This window comes from Anser brachyrhynchus (assembly GCF_964034855.1).
Source record: "Anser brachyrhynchus genome assembly, contig: SCAFFOLD_120, whole genome shotgun sequence".
Classification (NCBI taxonomy): domain Eukaryota; kingdom Metazoa; phylum Chordata; class Aves; order Anseriformes; family Anatidae; genus Anser; species Anser brachyrhynchus.
In genome coordinates, this window is record NW_027663910.1 from 116,493 (window position 1) to 134,015 (window position 17,523).

The following is a 17,523-nucleotide window of genomic DNA, read 5'->3' on the forward strand; positions in this document are numbered from 1 at the left end:
ACTTGCCGCTAGGCCCTACCTCCGTGAAGACAGCCATGGCGACGATCTCCTTGTGCTTCCGTCTCTGGCAGAGACCCGTGACTGCCTCTTCAAACATCGAGGCACAGTAGAGTGGTGCTTTGCTTCGCAGAGCCCTGGCCAGGGGAAGAACGCATTGGTAGCACCAAGCTGGGCAAACGAACCTCCTTGGGACTGCGCTGCCAGCGCTAGCTGCTATCCCATGGGCCAGGCCAGGGCAAGGCTTGCATTTCTGCGCTCTGCTTCAGCAGCTGGTGCTATCCGCTTGAGGAGAGGCCGCCCGCCCTTCGCCATACACCTTGCCTTTGCAAGCATGGAGGGTGACGAGCATAGATGTGCTCGGTTTACTGAGAGACGCCCCGCCTACACGCAAGTTGTGGCCTTCCAACAGATGCCATTTCCTGACCGCTTTGGATCCCCAGGCCCCCGGGCCTTCCCATGCTCGCTGGCCACCCTTCCGGCTGCTCTGCCACACAGCTGCAGCGCAGGCTGCGGCACTGCCTGCAGAGCCAGCCCCAGCACTCTCCTGTCCCGCTGGTCTCCGAGGAAGGGGCGCTTTGGAAGGTGACACGTCCTGCGAGTCCTCCTCCTGCACCGGGCAACAGCAGCCCTTCTCCCAGGAACTCTCAGAGGCAGCGGCATGGAAATCACAGAATGGACCATAGAATGGCTCGGGTCGGAAGGGACCTTAAAGATCAAAGCGGCCACTCCCCCTGTCGGTCTCTTCTGAGATCCCTCCGTCACCAGCGCTCAGGGTCAGCGTTGTCCCTCGGACCCCTGGGCACACCCCAGCAGCCACGAGGAAGGGGATCACGTGGGGCCCTCCACCTCCGGGAGAAGAATGCCAGGGGAGACAAGGACAACTGATGAGGCGCTCACCTAGTCAGCACAGCGACACCTGTGTGGAAGGTCTCAGGGCTTAAAAGCATGTCCCAGCCACCCTGCGTCTGGATGTCTTCAACCAAAGCGGCACCCTTCAGGTGCTGGAAAAGCGCTCTCATGGTCATCACAGCAGTCCTGCATGCAGAGCACAGCGTGCGTCACATGTGGAGCCCCGGCCCTGGCTCTGGCCTGGGGCACAGACCTGGCAGTGGGGATGGAGCACCTGAGAAAGCTGCCCGGGGGCCACATGCGCTCCCCCGTCTGACTGCTGCTCATGCTGAAGTCCTGCAGCGTGCACTCGTGGGTGAAGGAGATCTGGAAGAGCACGGCAACGTAGAACTTGTGGAACAGGGACTGCGCAACGCCTTTGCTGGAGGGCAGCTGGAAGATCTTGTGCATGGCACTGGTTACCTGCAGAAAACAGCCAGGCGCAGCTCTCAGTGCACGGATGTCCCTGCAGCACTGTCAGAGACACCAGGGCAGAGCCTGCTGCCTGGCTGCCTGGCCTGGGGCCCAGCCCCAGCGACTCTCTGGGGTCGGCTCTGCTTTGTGTCACGGGCAAGCCAGCTTTTCGTATCCAGAGCAAAGGCCCCAGCAGTCCCCGGGGGTCCTGCCAGCTGCCCTGGGCTCCCTGGGCCACACCTTGCAGCCTGCTTGGGCCAGGGAGCCGCCCGGCCCCGGGCTGCCCAGCAAGGCAGGAGCAGGTGGGGAGGGAGGAGGACGGAGAGTGGCAGCGCCGGGGCGGGCTCCGTGCCTGTGCGCAGTGGGGCCCCAGCAGTGCACGTGGCCCTGCTGGGCTCTGGCTCCCGGGCCTCCTGACTGGGGAGCCCCAGGGGAGGCTGTCGTTCGGGAACAGGGGAAGAGTGGAGGAGGGGACGGGGAGGGGAGTGCAGCCCCGCTGGGGGTGAGCGAGGCCTGCTCCAGGAACTCACAGCCCAGGAGCGGACGCAGCTGTGCTGTGGGCCGAAGCCATCGTGCTCAGACCCTGTGCGTTGCATCAGCAGGCTTCTCAGCACGTCCTCTGCAACGCGGGGCTCGGAGACCATCGTCTGCCACATGGCCGTGGCAACCCTGCAGAGACAAAGCATGCTGTCGGTGGGGCCACCCAGCCACCGCCCCTCGGCCTGTGCCGGCCCTGGGCGTCCTGAGCTGTGCCAGAGGTGGATGGGTGGGCCCCATACCCATCGCACCACGGGAAGGCCTCCAGCAGGCCCTGGACCGCATGCTCGGGGTCCAAGGAGGTGATCTGGAAAAGGGTCCTGTTCAGGCTGTCCAGGAGTGACTCCTTGCTGACCGACACCAGGCAGTCATGGATGATCTGCATGACCCATGGCACCTGGACGAGAGACGAGGGAGAATGGAGCAGAGCACAGCCATGGCCCCAGCTGCCACCAGCAAATGCTTCCCTCCTGTGGCTCTTTGCCAGCCCCACCTTAAATCCCCACCTGAGCCACACACTGGTTCTAGTCATGCAGGTAGAAGAAGAGGGGGAGGAGGGTGCTCTGCACTTGCTTCTTGCAAGGTACCGCAGGGCGGTACCATGGGGGCACTTGCCCCCGGTACCACAGGGCGCTGATCATGGCATCTGCCTGGGAGAGGAAATACCTGTACTCTGAGCTGGGGAAAAGAGCTGTGCTCCTCCCCGATCTCCGTCTTTCTGAGGACTTCATCTGGGACAACTTGGTCCCCAAGGTTATCGTGGAAGTGCTGTTCTTAGCGGATTTTGCAGGTGGGCTGGGCACGGTGGAGCCTCCACAGAAACGAGCCATTGGGGCACACCAGGCCCTCGGGAGCCCTGGCCCGTAGATGGCACAGCTATCTTGGCACCGTTGAGGACTCCTGCTGTGATGGCTAAAGAGAGCATGGGTTGGCTTCTCTTGCGATGCAGCGACTGACGGGCGCTTGGGCTTGGCAGAACAGGACTGGCTGCCAGGTCCTTTGGCCCACGTAGACATGTCCTGATCTCTGTGTGTCCTTCCTGCAGGTTTCACTGCGTTTTCAGAGAAGTGCGTCCAGCAGAGCGGCGCAGACAGAGGTGCTGACGAGCTGGCGCAAACGCTCAATGACTACAAGTGTGACGTTTTGGAGGGTAAGAGCCATGCTGCCAGGCTGTTGGACATCGTGCCCTGAGGCTGCTTGCCGAGGGCAGAGGCAGCCTTGCTGCTCCGCCTGCTCCTGCCTCCTTGGAAGGGCTGTGGAGCTCACTGCGGCCTGGGGGGACAGTGGGAGCCGTGGGGCTGCCGTGGCGAGGCAGGAGCGCAGCAGGTCTCTTCTGCTGCCCACTGTGACCAGGGAGGCCCAGCGGACTGGAGGCTGGCAGACGTGCCTCCAGGCGACAGGAAGGGCTGGAAGGACTTTCCAGGGAATTACAGGCCTGTCAGTCTGACGTCGGTATCAGGGCAGGTTACGGAGCAGGTGATCCTGAGTGCTGTGACACGGCACGTGCGTGTGCCTCCAATGGAGGGATCAGAAGCAGCCGGCATGGGGTTTTGAAGGCTCGGTCCCTCCTGACTACCCTGATCAACTATGACAAGGTGACCCGCTTAGTAGAGGAGGGAGAGGCTCTGGACGTTGTCTGCCTGGCTTTTTATAAAGCGTTTCATACCGCTGCCCACAGTATTCTCCCGGAGAAACTGGCTGCTCATATATATGCTGCCTGGGCGTATGTACTGTTTGCTGAGTAAAGAAGTGGCTGGATGGCTGGGCTCAAAGAGTCCTAGCAAGTGGCATTCAATCCAGGTTCAATCCAGTTGGTGGCTGGACACCAGTGGCATTCTCCAGGGCTCTGTACCAGGGCCTTTTTTGTTTAACATTTTCATCAGTGACCAGGAGGGAGGAGGGGATTGAATGCACCCTCCATCAGTAAGTTTGCAGACGATTCCAAGTTAGGCACGATGGTTGACTGGCTTGAGGGTGGGAAGGCTTTGCCGAGGTGGGCTGGGCCAAGTCCAGCCACGTGCCACTGAACAAGGCTAAGTGCTGGGTCCTGTGCTTGGCTCACAGCAACCTAATGCAGCCGCATAGGCCTGGGGAAGGGTGGCTGGAAATGTGCCCAGTAGAAAAGGATGTGGGGTTGCTGGTCGGCGGCCAGCTGAACATGTGCCAGCAGCGTGCGCGGGTGTCTAGAAAGGCCGATGGCATCCCGGCCTGCATGAGAACTAGTGTGGCCAGCAGGGCTAGGGAAGTGATAGCTCTTGGACACGGCAGCGGTGAGCCCGCACCTCGAATACTGCGTTCAGTTTGGGGCCCCGACCGCAAGAAGGATGTTTGAGTCGCTTGCGTGTGTACAGAGAAGAGCATCAAAGCCGGTGAAGGGACTAGAAAACAGGAGTTACGAGGAGCGGCTGAGGGCATTGTGGTTGTTTAGTCTGGAGAAGAGGAGGCTGAGGGGAGACCTCACTGCGCTTTCCACCTCCTTGCAAGGAGGCTGCAGCGCGGAGGCAGTCGGTCTCTTTTCTCAGGTGAGAAGAGATAGGCCATTAGGAGAGGGTCTCAATTTGGGGCAGGTTGTTCTTGGGTCGGGTATTAGGAAGAATTTCTTCATGGAGGGTGTGGTCGAGCATTGGAACAGCCTGCCCAGTTAAGTGATGGAGTCCCAGTCCCTGCAGTTATTTAAGAGATGCGTGGACATGGCACTAAGGTACATGGTTTAGTGCTGGGGACTCAGTAGGCCAGGTGGATGGTCGGACTTGATGATCTCGAAGGCCTTTTCCAACCTAGATCGTTCTCTGATTGCATGAGCAAGGGGACACCCTCTTTCTCAGCATCTGCCTCTGTGCTTGCAGAGAGACAGTTCCAGTTCCACGATGGAACACCGCTTTGGTGCCATTAGGACCCCGGGCAGGCTGGGGGCATCCAGTGAGTGCCAGCGTGCCAGTGACCTAGGGATGCTGGCACTGACATCTGTGTGTGGCCCTCATGAGCCCCTTATCCTGGGGGATGTCTCTGACCGGGAGCATGTGGTGGCCACCACTTTGGCAGCATTTGCAAGTGTCCCCGCTCAGAGATCTTCACCAGGCATCTGGACGTGGCCCCAGGCAGGTGGCTCTGGGTGGCTCGGCTTGAGTGGAGACGGGGGTGCGGGACTGGAGCAGATAATCTCCAGAGGTGCCTTCCAGCTTGCAGCGTACTGTGCTTGTGTAGCATCCCACGGCACTGCCTCCCAGCTCGCTGTGCAGGGGCCAGGGCTGTGGCCACAGTGGCTTGCCCCACGGCTTCCAGAAGAAGGCACCCCCATAACTCTGCCTTCCCTTCTCTTTCTCCGCAGATGTGCTGGATTTTGGAGGAGACATCCTGAAGTTTGGAGGTGTGTCCTTAGGAGGAGGCTGCCTCCGTGTCCTGCTGCTGTGCAGTGTTTCCCGCGGGAGCCGCTTGCTCTGTGCTCTGGCGTGATGGAGCAGCTCTCTGGCCGCTGCAGCTGCGGAGGAGTGCCGGGCAGAGGGTCCCCCCGCCACCCACCCTCTTCCTCTGCCGCCCTGGCTGGTGCTGTGGCTGGCCCGGCAGAGGGGAGGGGTCCCTGTGGCCAGGGTGCCGTCCCTCAGGAGGATGCCCTCCCACAAGCCCATCTTCCTCTGCACGCCGGCTGGCCGCTTGCTGCTGTCCCTCAGGAGAGCCTTCACCTTCCCCTCCCTTTCCCCAGGGGATGCTGTGCTGGTGCTGTGGAGAGCATCGGAAGCTCAGCTGCCTCAGACCATCGGCCTGGTGCTGCAGTGTTGCCAGCAAATCCAGAAGAAGCATGGCACTCGTGACACGCACGTGGGTGTGAAGCTCCAGCTGAAGATAGGTATGGGCGCTGCTGGGTCAGCTGTGCCACGTGCACAGCCCTGGCACTCTCCAGTGCTGCTGGCTGCTTCTTGCCTCCAGAGCAAGGCCGGCACCTCTGCAGGGGCCAGCGCCAATGGAAAGCCTCCCCTGCCAGCATTCCACACCGAGTCCCTGTACAGGCACTTTTGCCCTGCCTGCCGCTTGGGTAAGGCACGCATCGGCTCTGGGAAGCTGCCTCATGTTCCGGCAGCCAAGCAGCCAAGGGTTGGTGTTGCTGAGAAGGATTGTCGCAAATGAGCAGGCGACAGCAGCGGACTGCAGCCTTCCTTACATCACCTGTGTCTCCCTGCTTGCTTTTGTTCCACCTCTTCACCTCATCTTCACCTCAAGCTCCACCCTTCCCCACTATCTGAGAGCCTCCCATCTTTCCTCAAGCAGACAGCTACAACCTGCGTGCCATCAAAAAGAGCAGGCACTGATCAAACCTGCTGTTCTGCTGGGCTGGTGGCACAGGCAGCAGGGTGAGATGCCCGGCAGTGCCAACACATCGTCAGCGTCGACTTCTTTGGTGTCTTTGCAGACACCAATTCTAATTTACAGTAGAATATCTAATGTAAATCTCCTTCTTTTTAGTCTAAAACCATTACTCCTCCCCCCTCCCTAATGCCCGTCTCCAGGCTGGGTTTCAGCTGAGCTGCTGGCCAGCTGAGGTGCTGGGGGGCCATAGAGGTCAAAAGCTCCCCGGTGTCAGTGCTTCTTCTCGCTCTCTCCCCAGGGATCTCCGCAGGGCAAATGACCTTACTGACTGCCGGAGACAGGGAGCAGCATTACTTCATCTGCAGCCAGGCCCTGGATGAAGTTATGGAGGCCCAAAACCTTGCGGTTAAAAGTGAAGTGATCCTCTCACCCACCTGCTGGGAGCTGTGTGAGCAGGAACAGATCCAGACCAAGCTTCTTGGTGGCAAACGGTCTCTGAAGGTAGGTGGACGGGTTGGCCTCTAGAGCCTTTCTGAAGACCCGCACCCGGAAGGGAAGGAGGCAGGTGCTAGAAGGCTGAGGCGCTGGACGTGGAGAGAGTTGTAGCCGTAAGGGTTGGTGGAGAGCTGAAGCAGTTGCCCTTCCACCTCAGGGGTAACTCTGGGTTGTGTTTGCTTGGCGTGAGGGGCCGAGGGAAGCACGGGAAGGGTCTGGGCCCCCGTGGGTCGCCGCAGCTGTCCTTGAGAGCTGGGGCATGCTTGGGTGATGCCTGCGTGGCTCTGGTCCTTCTGAGGAGGCACTTCTGTCCCAGCTGAAAATCCAGAGAAGTGGGCTTGCTGCACCAAGAGCTTCTGCCCTTCTCTGGAAAGTGAGAGTGGAGGGGCCGGCTGTGTCTCCTGGGGCTCCTTGGGGCGGCCAGTGGCAGTACTTTCCTTCTGCGTGTCTGCAGGTTCTGAGGATGGAGCACAGGTCTGGATCGGAACGCCAAGATGCTGCAGGCCGCTTTGACCAACACGCGAAGATGCGGCATTTGGAAAGGATAAGTGAGTCCCTGCTTCACCGTGTTCTGGGACTGGCGGGAAAAGTGGGGCCTGCCTGCTTCAGAGTTCCAGGGAGGAACTCCCTCTGCCCTCTTCCACCTTTCAGTCGACGTTCGTGCCTTTGGCCCTCCTGTGCTTCAGCTGAGGCTGTCGCTGCCGCCCCCTCCTGCCAGGGGACGGCTCCGGCCGAGCAGCTGCAGAGGGGAGCAGGAGGAAACACCAAAGAATCTCTGCTCTGCTTTGCCCAGCGCCAGCCCCGTCTTTCAGCCCCCTTCTAGTCCCGTCCTGCCAGTGAAGGCCTGCGTTTGCTTCCCTTAGGGCAACGAAGGCCAGCTCTTATCATGTCCAGTGATCGAAAAGTGGCAGCAAGGCTGAAGAAGCACATACCGGCAGCCGCTCTCAGGAAGGTAAGGCCACCGCTGCTGGAGGCTGCATTTTGGGAGGGCAGAAGAAGGTGTGCATTGCAGGGGTGGAGCTCTCGTGAAAACAGACAAACGAAAGGAAAAGCAGCCTGAGGCGGGAACCCAGGGGAACTGACGCCAGGGCTAGTGGTGCTGCATGTGCCAGGAAACTGCCCGTTTTGTGCTGCTCCTCAAAGAGGCGCGGGTGGCGGGAGGTGGCCTTCCCTCTGCCTTTTCCACGACTCTTGTTCTGGACGTGCTGTGGGCACGAGGCGAGGACAAGCGGGCGAGTCTGCTCAAGTCCCTGGGACGTGCCAGAGGGTCGCCCCTCGCGGCCGTACTTGTCACAAGATGGGGTGTTGCTGGAACATTCCCCTCCTTTGTCGTTTGTGCTATGACTGTGCTATGACCTGCCTGCCGCGGGCTGGCCTGCGATTGGCACCGAGCAGAGGACTTACCCTTCCTCCAGTAGTACCTGGTATTGCGAGCACGCCTGCTCTCCCTTGGTGTATGGCACGGGCCCAGAGGAACCCCCGGGAGAACAGGCTGGCAAAGCTGTCGTGCTCTTCCCTTCCAGATGGATGAGGATGTGCCGCTGCACCTGTGGTCTGAGCTACGGCCAGTCACCAGCCTCTTTGTCCAGCTGCAGTTTTCTGCAGAGGCCAACTTACTGGATCTTAGGAGGGGCCTCTCTAACGCCAACAGGATCATTTCAGCAATCCTCAGTCCTCACAAGGGCGAAAACAACAAAAGCCTCCTGTTTGATAAGGTGAGCGTGGGGGAGCAACCCCACCCCCAGAGGGTGGCCCTTGTCTGTTTAGTGGAGAGGGACTGAGAAGCAGCTCTGCCTTGCCGGTGGGATCAGTCCTCTGTGGCTTTGTGTTGACCTGCAGCTGTGCTGGTCTCCCTGGCGACTGCAGCGGAACGACATTAGCTGCTGGCCATGGGCACTGTAACCAGATGTGTTGCATCCGTCCTCTGCAGGGCTGCACGTTCCTCTGTGTGTTGGGACTGTCTGGAGCAAAGCTGCAGCACGAGAGCATCCATGCCTTGGAAAGCGCTCTTCAGATCGTCAGCATGTGCTCCGCGTCGCTGAGGAAACTTGAGTGAGTGTGTGGCAGCGTTGCAGGGCGTGCGTGCTGCCTGGGACAGCGCAAGGGGGCTGACCAGCAAGAGACGTGGCCTCCTGGCTTGGCCTCCTTTGTCCCTGGCAGGATTGAGGCAGCACCCTGAGAGGCAGCAGGCGGCCCCTGGGCTTAGCTCAGGGCAGCCAGGCGCAGGCCCTCCAAGCAGAGCCTGCCAGTCGTGGTGCTGGAGCGAGCCCTCACCAGGGCACGAGGCTCCTTGGTGCCAGAGGCAGGCCCCTCTGGGCAACAGGGCCAGGAACAGGGCTCGGGCCCAGCCCCGTGATCTCAAGCCGCTGGCATTGTAGGTGCTCTGTGGGCAGCACCTGCTTTCCTCCACTAATGAGAGGGGCTGTGGCCTGCTGCAGGTCGCAGCCATCGTGCCTCAGGGGAAGGGTCCAAGCCATCTTGCGTGCGCCCTCCCCGTGTCCCTTGTGAGCGGGGTGTGTTGCGCCCCGAGCTCTCCAAGTCCCCAAGACACGCACTGGCTGTGGGACAGCAGGTGGCCCTGGCTGGCGCCAAGGGGAGATGTGGGAAGGGGCGGAGCGGGGCGAGCAGGTCTGCGCCTGGGGCGCCACTGACTTTGCGCTTCTCTCCCCGTGTGCCGGGGCAGTGTCCGTCGGGGTCACCAGCGGGACGGTGTTCTGCGGCCTCTGTGGCCACCCTGAGAGGGCCGAACATACAGGTACCGCACCTTAGTCTGAAGAGTGGGAGGCTGGCGTGGGTGCGCTTAAGGATGTCAGTCATGAAGAGACGGGCAGGCTGGGGCAAGCACATATGCCACAGGCTGCCGGTGGCGGCCCAGATGGCACCGGTCTCCACCTGAGGTGGGAGAATGGGCTCAGAGACTTGTGGTTCCCGCTGGGTCCGCTTGCCCTGCTGCTGGGTTGACCTGTGCCTGAGGGTGTAGTCCCAAAGCTGGGGAAAAAAAAAACACAAGGAAACCTTGAGGAATATAGGGAGGCCCGCAGCTTGTGTAGTCTTTTCTATAGCTCGTATAGTCTTTTAGCTGAGAAAATAAGGGAGCAGAGAGACAGGCAGCCTTGAGCTAGCAGAAGCAAGGAAGATATGGGATAAAAGGTAAAAACAAGAAGGAGAACAACAGCTCCAGACTGATCTATAGTAACCTTTTGCTCATTAAGGGTCATAAACGTATTAAAAAACATACCCATCAAAATGCTAATGTATGCTGATGTGGGATTTGGTGTCCCCTCCTCCCCCGCTCTTCCTCTGTAATGTGCAAACTCCGTAGACATAAGTTAGGTGAGCTGTAATAGCCAATCAAAAGTAGCCAAAGAGATAGCTTTCACAAGTTTGCTGTGTATAAATAACGGTGATTCAAGTCTGAAGTGTGCTGGCTTTGCAAAAGATCGCCAAGCACCTGACTCTGCAGAGTTATATAATTAGTTATTTAATTAAAAGACCTTCGTGTGGATTTCAGCTCTGTGTGCTTATTGGTGCAGTCCACTGGGCATGCACCTATGGACAACAAGGGGAAGTAGCCCTTGGCCTTGAAGGGTGGGGCAAGGCCGCTTTCCTAACCATGTCAACGTGTTCTCTCTCTGTGGCAGTGATTGGCCATAAGGTGAACTTGGCTGCACGCTTGATGGTGCACTACCCTAGGCTGGTGTCCTGTGATGAAGCCACCTCCGCAGCCTCTCGCCTGCCCGGTTGCTTCTTCAAGGAGTTGCCGGAGACAAAGCTGAAAGGCGTTACCAATCCCGGCCATATCTATCAATATGTGGGAATCGCCGAGAAGTGGTGAGTGTCTTCCGAGCCATCTGGATGGGGGCACAGGGACCCCAAGGGTGCAACCTTGGCCGGCAAAGAGGAGCTGTGCAGCAAGAGACCAGCCTGGTCTCCCGCAGACATCCCTTCCCCGTGGCCAGGAAGATTCAAAGGCCTGGCACGGGTCTGCTTTGTACCTCTCTGCCTTTCTGTCTCCTGCTGCTAAGAGAGCCGGGAGTGATGCCAGTGGGGTGGGGAAGGTTGTCCTGGCTTTGGAGACGCACGCTAGCCGTGCAGGCTTTGTCCAAGCGGCTTTCCGCTGGGCTCCCTGCGCTGTGCTTGCTCCACTACGTGCAAGGCTACGGCAGAGGTCATTCTGACGCAAGGAGGAATTTTTTCCCAGCTCCTTCTGCGCAGGAAGCTTTGGGTCAGTCATGTCGCCCTGGGGAAAGGTGGGCCACTGGGCCACTCTTCCTCCTGTCTGCCTGCTCAGTTCTCAGGTGTCCCTCTGGGCCATGGTTGGAGGACCTTTTGAATGTTAACGTTGCTGTCTCTTGAAAACTATCAAAAGACTTGAGCCAAAGGTGCCAGATGCTTGGTGTCCTGAGCCACTAAGTGACACAGGTCCTCCTTTCCAAGAGGCTTCTTTTGCTTGTCCAGGGTGGCAAAGCAGTCTACTAGCCTACAGCACACCCCGGCTTCTTTGCCCCATCTGGGTTTTCTTTGGTTTTGGCCTCTGGCGAGGGACTCCCCTGACGTTCGTGGAAGACTGCGATGCCTCTGCCCTGTGCCTGGCCCTCCTCCCCCACCCCCGGGACTGCGCACCCTGCGTTCCTTTGCAGTAAGAACCAGGCGGCGTGAATCTCTAGCTCTCCTGTCTTGGCAGGCGTGGGCTACTGGGGGCCTTTTCTGCAGCTCAGGTGCCTTTTGCTTTTGCACCGCAGGGTTGTCACCGTGGAACTGACCGAGGCCAACGTGAGGCAGCCCTTCTCTGCCATCCGTATGCTGGTGGCCAGGGCTCTGGGCCTGCAGGCGGGTGAAACGTGCGAGGACAGGCAGCGCACCCTGCAGGCCAAGCTCCAAGGGGCGATAGAAGAGAGCAGATATTGCCTCCTCAATGACATTCTCCTCGTCAAGGTGGGAGCGAGAGGGTGAGACTGCCTCCTGAGGTAGTCTGGTTGTTGTCTGGGTGTTCCGCTGGGCAGGCTTAGCTCCGGGCTGGGAGCCGCGGGGCTCATAGCACCGCGTTCTGATTCCTGGGTCCGGGGAGGCTCCCTGTCTGTGGTGACTTCATGTCCTGCGCATGAGCCAGGTGTCTTGGTCAGCACCCTGGAAAGGCCAGTGAAGAGAGGCTCGTGTTGACCTCATGCAAAAGCAGAGGCGCTTTGTTCTGCCGTCGAGCTTGGTGGATAGGCATGCCTGGTCCCAGGATGATGTTTCTTTCTGACTCTGCTTTCCCGTCCAGTTTGCCGTCCCGGACAAGATTCGCAAGATGCATGACACTCCAAGGAAAAGGGAGTTGCACCTGACTTGTATGCAAGTGCTACAGAAGGTGAGCGTTCCTCCTTCCACCTGGGTCAGAGAAAGAAAACAACCCTGCCCGCTGCAGGCTCCACATCAGAGCGGCCTGAGTGGGCAGCAGGACGATGTGCCAGGGTCATCGCCCTTCAGGGCCCAGGAGCCCCTCCTCCCAGAAGCCCCTCTCGAGCCCTCCCCATATGCCTAGTAGCTCGCCTCCTGTTAAGTTGGAGGGTATGTGCCCTGGAGGAGGATTGACGCCTTCTGCGTTCCTTTGCCCAAGTTCCCTCCTTCAGAAGGGCAAGTGGTGCTTGAGGAGACCTTAAAGTCTCGCAGAAATGAACAGCCAGTAAGCTTCTGAAGAGGGAAGCGGCTGGGGAGAGACTTCTGAGTATTCTCCGTCTCCGGAGAGAGGGGCTACATTTCCTCCCCTAGAAGACGCTTGAGAATCCACCAGACCCCACACAGAACCGTCTGCTTTTTTCAGACCCTTGGAGGAGAATTCGGCATATTTGTCATCGACAACGCCCACTTCATCGACCCTGCCTCCTGGATTATCATGTGGCCCGTGCTCCAAAGCGTCACGCTCTTCATGGTCATGAGCTTAGCTCCTGGCCACGAGAGAACGGAGAGCTTTTTCAAAGCTGCAGCACAATGTCTGTGAGCACAATGTCCCAGAGAATCAGCTGTCTTCATCTGGAAGAGCTGAAACCTGCAGCTGTGGTGCAGAAAGCCTGCCAGGACCTTGGAGTGGTCAGCATCCCCAGGGATCTAGCAAGGTATGTTGCAGGCCAGGGAGTTCTTCCGGAGGGGCTGGACCTACGCCGCCCACGGAAGGAAGTCGCCCCGCAGGAAAGGAAGCACGGGGCCTTCTGGCAGCATCCTTGACTCCAGCAAGGACCTGGGTTTCTCCTTAAGACTCACCACAGCAGGCGGGAGCTAAGAATAGGCAGCTCCCAAGATGCAGCACGCGGGCAGTGACAGCCCTTTGCTGTTGCAGAGGAGGGAGGGCAAGGCAGGGAGGAAAGGGGAGAGAAGAGGAGAGAGGAGAGCAGAGGGAGGTGGGTGCCCAAGCCTTAGCGTGGCTGAGGCGTGCAAAAGGCTTTGACCTATGTGGCCAGGCTGCAGGAGGGATTCCCAGGAGCAGGGGTCCAGCCAGCTGCCAGAGCAGATCTGGGCTCCTGAGGACACGGAAGGTCAGGCTTGCTGCGTTGTGCTTTGGACATTGTCCACGACCATTTCCCCACGGACTCCAGCAAACGGTGTAGGGTCAGGGGGTCCCAAACGCCCAAGCCAGTGGGAGGACCGCCCCCTTCTGAAGTGCGCCGTAGCTGTGACGAAGAGGCTGGTTACCCTGTGAGGCTGAGTGACTCGCCGCCCGCCCATCAGAACTGTGTCGCACCGTACTTCCCTGGTGTTGGTCACTGCTGGCTCTGCTCCTGCCCAGGTTCCTGATCCAAAGAAGCTCTGGCATCCCATATTACTGCGAGGAACTGCTGCGCTGCCTGCGTTGCAACAACATGCGCTTGTTCCGCACTGGGAGGCAGGACAAAAAAGCAGAGGACGACTGGGAGGGCTTGATCGGTAAGCACTCTTGTTGCGCACTGGCGAGATGCTGTTGCACCTCCCTCCCCCCCGCACGACCGTGTCCTGTGGCTCTCCAGTGAGTCTGGGCAGAGTCCGATCTGGCAGCAGGACAGAACTTGATCTGGCTGAGGCGTGGGCTCCCGCACACCTTGCTGTCACCTTGGCAAGCCACCAGCTCCCTTGAGAAGAAAGCCCTTCTGCAGGAGAGGGACAGACCTGGGAAACTGTAATCCAAAACCATAAATGCCCGCAAAGGCGCTGGGAACTGAGGAGCTTGGCAGTAATGCAAGAGCACTAATTGCAAGAGCAATGCCAAGCAGAGTGCTGTTGCCCTGGGGACAGCCTGCATGGGCTTTGCTTTTTGGATTATCACCGGCAATTTCCCTGGCTGTGGGAGGTAGCGCGGTCAAAGGCAGCAACTACTGCGTTCTGTCGCGGGACGTTCATTCAGTACAGCTGGGCAGCTGGTGTGAAGGCGGAAAAAGAGTTGCAAGGGCGATGCAAACAAAAACACTGCAGTGGAAACCGGTTTGCCCCGCTCACTGACCGCATTCGGTGCGGGCCATGAAGCGCACCCGACCGTGACAGGTTGGACTTGCCCCACCTTGTTCATGCGCTCCCTCTCTCTCTCTCCCCAGCTTCTGCAGTCGAGACTTCACACCTCGTCTCAGCCACCTCAAGCTCCAGTGCTGGGAATAACAGCGGCAGGGTCTGCACCATCAGACCAGACGTCAGCCTGGAGACCACCGTGCTGCCGGCCACCTTGAAAGGTGAGGGGCTGGGTTCGCGGCTGTGCTGGGGTCCTTTCCTGGGGTGCACATGAGAGAGGGGCTGGGCATCGGCATGCTGTGGAGTCACCCGCTCAGCCGGGGGGTCCGTGCCAGGAAAGCGACTCCGGTCTGAGCAGAAAGAGCTCTGTGCTTAAGGGCACAGATGTCCCCCTCCGGGCTGTGGACCAGCTGTGAGCCTACCTGTGAGGCGCACAGCAGTTGCGGGGAGCTCCAAGTCCAGCTCTGAGGTGGTGAAAGCGCTCTCTGTTCTCTGTGTGCACTGCTGGGCGTCAGCCTAGTTCAGCTCTGCTAGGTCGCATCGCGGGTCGCATGTACCCGCAGGATCGTGCCCTCCCCATCCTTGGTGGAGGAGCGCTTGTCTGGGTCTCTCTTATCCCTGGGCCTTGTGGCCTGTGGTTGCCGGAGGAGTGGAGCCATCCTGAAGACATTCCCCTGGGCTGCGATTGCCCAGCAGGTGCCATCTTGAGGAAGAGAGGCCAAAGTCTACCCTGTTTCCGATGGTGGAACTGTCCAGCCTCTCCAAGCTCAGGCTCTGGGACACAAAAGAGAGAGATGTTTTGCTTCTTCTTGACAGAGATTGCGCTGGCTGAGCTGGACCGGATCACGCTGAAGAAGCAGATGGCTTTGAAGTTTGCGGCCATCACAGGGCCGGTGTTTACCACCCAGCTGCTGGCTCACATCCTGCCCACCTGCATCAGGCAGCAGATGAATTACTTGTTGGACGTGCTGGTGAGCGACAACATCATTAAGTGGCTGAAGGACACAGGGGTGCCCAGAGACGTCCAAGATGCTAGAGAGGAGCCGTCCACCTCTCAGCAGGCAGGGAGCGGTAAGTGGTGGCAGTAACGTAGACCCAGGAGCGCTGTAGCTGAAAGGGGCCTTCCTCCACCAGCTTTGCGCAGAGGGAAATTCCCAGCGGCTGTTGAGAATGCCTCTACCACTCTGTCTGAGGCCACGATCCATTGCCTTGCAGGGGCGGAGAGGCCGTCTATGAGCGAGGAGACCACAGAGTGGCGGGCTGGCGTCCTGGCCTTCTGTGCCCCGCTGCTGCGGGAGGCAGCCTACGAGCTGTGGCCCGAGAGACAGAGGGCCAACGCGCAGCGCAAGTGTGCTGCGTTCCTGGAGAAGCACGCGCACAAATGCCGGAGCTGCCACGGAGGGGACTTTGTGGCCTTCCACCGCTTTGCCGTCCCCAGTCCCCAGGATGGGGAAAACTGCCAGGGCTCTGCGGACGAGGATGACTGGCACAGCTGGGAGGCCTTGGTGCTCGCTGGAGAACAGCTGAAGAAGGACAGGAGTCACACCCCTGAGGGTAGGCTGTGTGCGTGCTGCGGAGCCCCCTCCCTCTGGAAGCCCAGGCCCATGTGCTGGGGACCTGGTGGGCCCCAGCTTGCCAGGGATGAGCCAGGGGACGAGGATGATCACCGCAGCTCTTGTGCCCTGGGTCTGCTCGGCAGGAGCCTTGCAAGCCCGCAGCTCTTAGCCCGGGCTACGTGGGGAGGTCCTTGACACGCTCTCTCTTCTTCCCAGGTAGTGCAAATGCCCTGCAGCAGCAGCAGGCTTTCTCGGAGGAGGAGTTGAGGTGAGGAGACAAGGTTCTGATGATTGTGGAAACCAGTGAGCTCCAGAGCAGACAGATGGAGCTCTGCCGTTTGGCTGCTGGCTGGGACTCCAGCTCTGGGACGAGGAGGCTGGCTGTGGGGTGGGAGCTGGGATGAGACAGCAGGAAACTGGGCTTTTGTTGCTACCTGTAGGGAGAGCAGGGTCATCTCAGGTGATGCTCATCCGCTCTTTGCTCTCTTCTTTTCCTGGCATCCTGCCGCTGACCAGAGCGTCAGAGCGGTTTCCACCAGCGGGCGAGTGGACAACTGCGCAGCCCAGCAGGACCGAAGAGAAGGACGGTGGCGAGTGTTCCTGCAAATGCGAAGCCATCATCGAATCAGTGCTTGTGCCTTTGGCTCGCCACTATGTGGCCATAGGCAACGCTCCCCGAGCCTTCTATTACCTGCTGGAGTGTGCGGCTGCCTACCTGCACGTCTCCAACAGCTACATGGTGAGTGGCCCTGCTTGCCAGCACGCACCGCACCTGGAGTCCACTGCAACAGGACACGCCGGCTAAGGGGCCTCCCAAAAGAAACAGCGGGGGCAGAGCCGGACTGTTTCCTGCGCTTTGCCTCTCCCGCAGCAAGAGACACGGGGCACTCAAGCAGGCCCGTCAGCACAAGCTGCATTACCTGGGAGGTGGTCTGAAGGCTCCCTTGGTGCCTGAGCTCCGAGCCCACGGGGCACTGTGCTAGGGCAGGGATCGCGTGGGGAGATGCGGGCCCTCCTAAGGCAGGTGCCACAGGAGGCAAGAGGGAAGGACGGAGCTGGCCAGGGGCTCTGCACCGATGCTCACCTGCTGCCTGTGTGCTTGCTCAAAGGCCCTTATGAAGCTGAACGAAGCGGAGGCCCTGAGGAACTCCATGGAGAAGACAGCAACTGCGTTAGACTGCTTTGAGGAGGCGACCTTCTTCAGCCTCAAAGGGGAGGTAAAGCGGCAGGGTGACGCAGAGGGGTGTCCTGGAGGATGGAGCCGGATGCTTTCCCTTCTTGCAGGGGGCGTCCCTGCTATAGGCAGCCCCTGGTACATTTCTGCAGCCTCTGCAGGAGGAGAGGCTTGGGAAAGCGGTCCGTGTCTGCCCGTCTCCCTCTTCCTGTGCAGGTCTGCTGTAATCTAGGATGCGTGAGGCTGGCCAAGAAAACGACCAGGCGGGCGCTGAGCCTTCTGAAAAAGCAATTCCCTCAGACGCGTGCCGGAGCCTTTGTCAAGTCTCTGTGGGAAAGGTTTCAGGGTGCTCTTTGTGCCCCAAACAGAAGAACACCCTCCCTTCCGCCAGAGGCTCGGTAAGCAGCAGAAGGGAGCACATGGGAAAGGAAGAGTATTCTGGTGCCAGGCATTCAGGCCCAGGCCTGCCTGGACTTCAGGCCATACCTACGCTGTCCCATAGCTCGTTAGCAGGACCGAGGCATTAAGGCACGACGTGTGAGTCAAACAGCGGGCAGTGCAGCCTCACGCTGCCCCCCTGTGCGGTCCCTGGGCCTTTGGGTAGAAAGCAGCTTGTGCCGAGGGATGCACCTGCTGGCACGTTTCGGATGAGGCCAGGGGTGCCTGGGAACAGAGAGATGTGAACAGGGAGGACGGGCTTAACAA

General features: G+C 59.6%; 1 protein-coding gene across 1 annotated transcript; it reads left to right on the plus strand.

The window, feature by feature from the left end:
* Positions 1-9,234: 9,234 nt before the first annotated feature.
* LOC308186660 (adenylate cyclase type 10-like) lies at positions 9,235-17,274 on the plus strand (the record flags this gene model as incomplete). The annotated part of the gene is given in 14 exon segments (XM_080608780.1): positions 9,235-9,391; positions 10,278-10,467; positions 11,379-11,571; positions 11,900-11,986; positions 12,440-12,601; positions 12,604-12,731; positions 13,400-13,536; positions 14,178-14,309; positions 14,905-15,159; positions 15,304-15,642; positions 15,861-15,912; positions 16,161-16,383; positions 16,754-16,861; positions 17,035-17,274. Coding segments are annotated over 14 exon segments (2,349 nt in total). The 3' UTR covers positions 17,221-17,274.
* Positions 17,275-17,523: the final 249 nt, after the last annotated feature.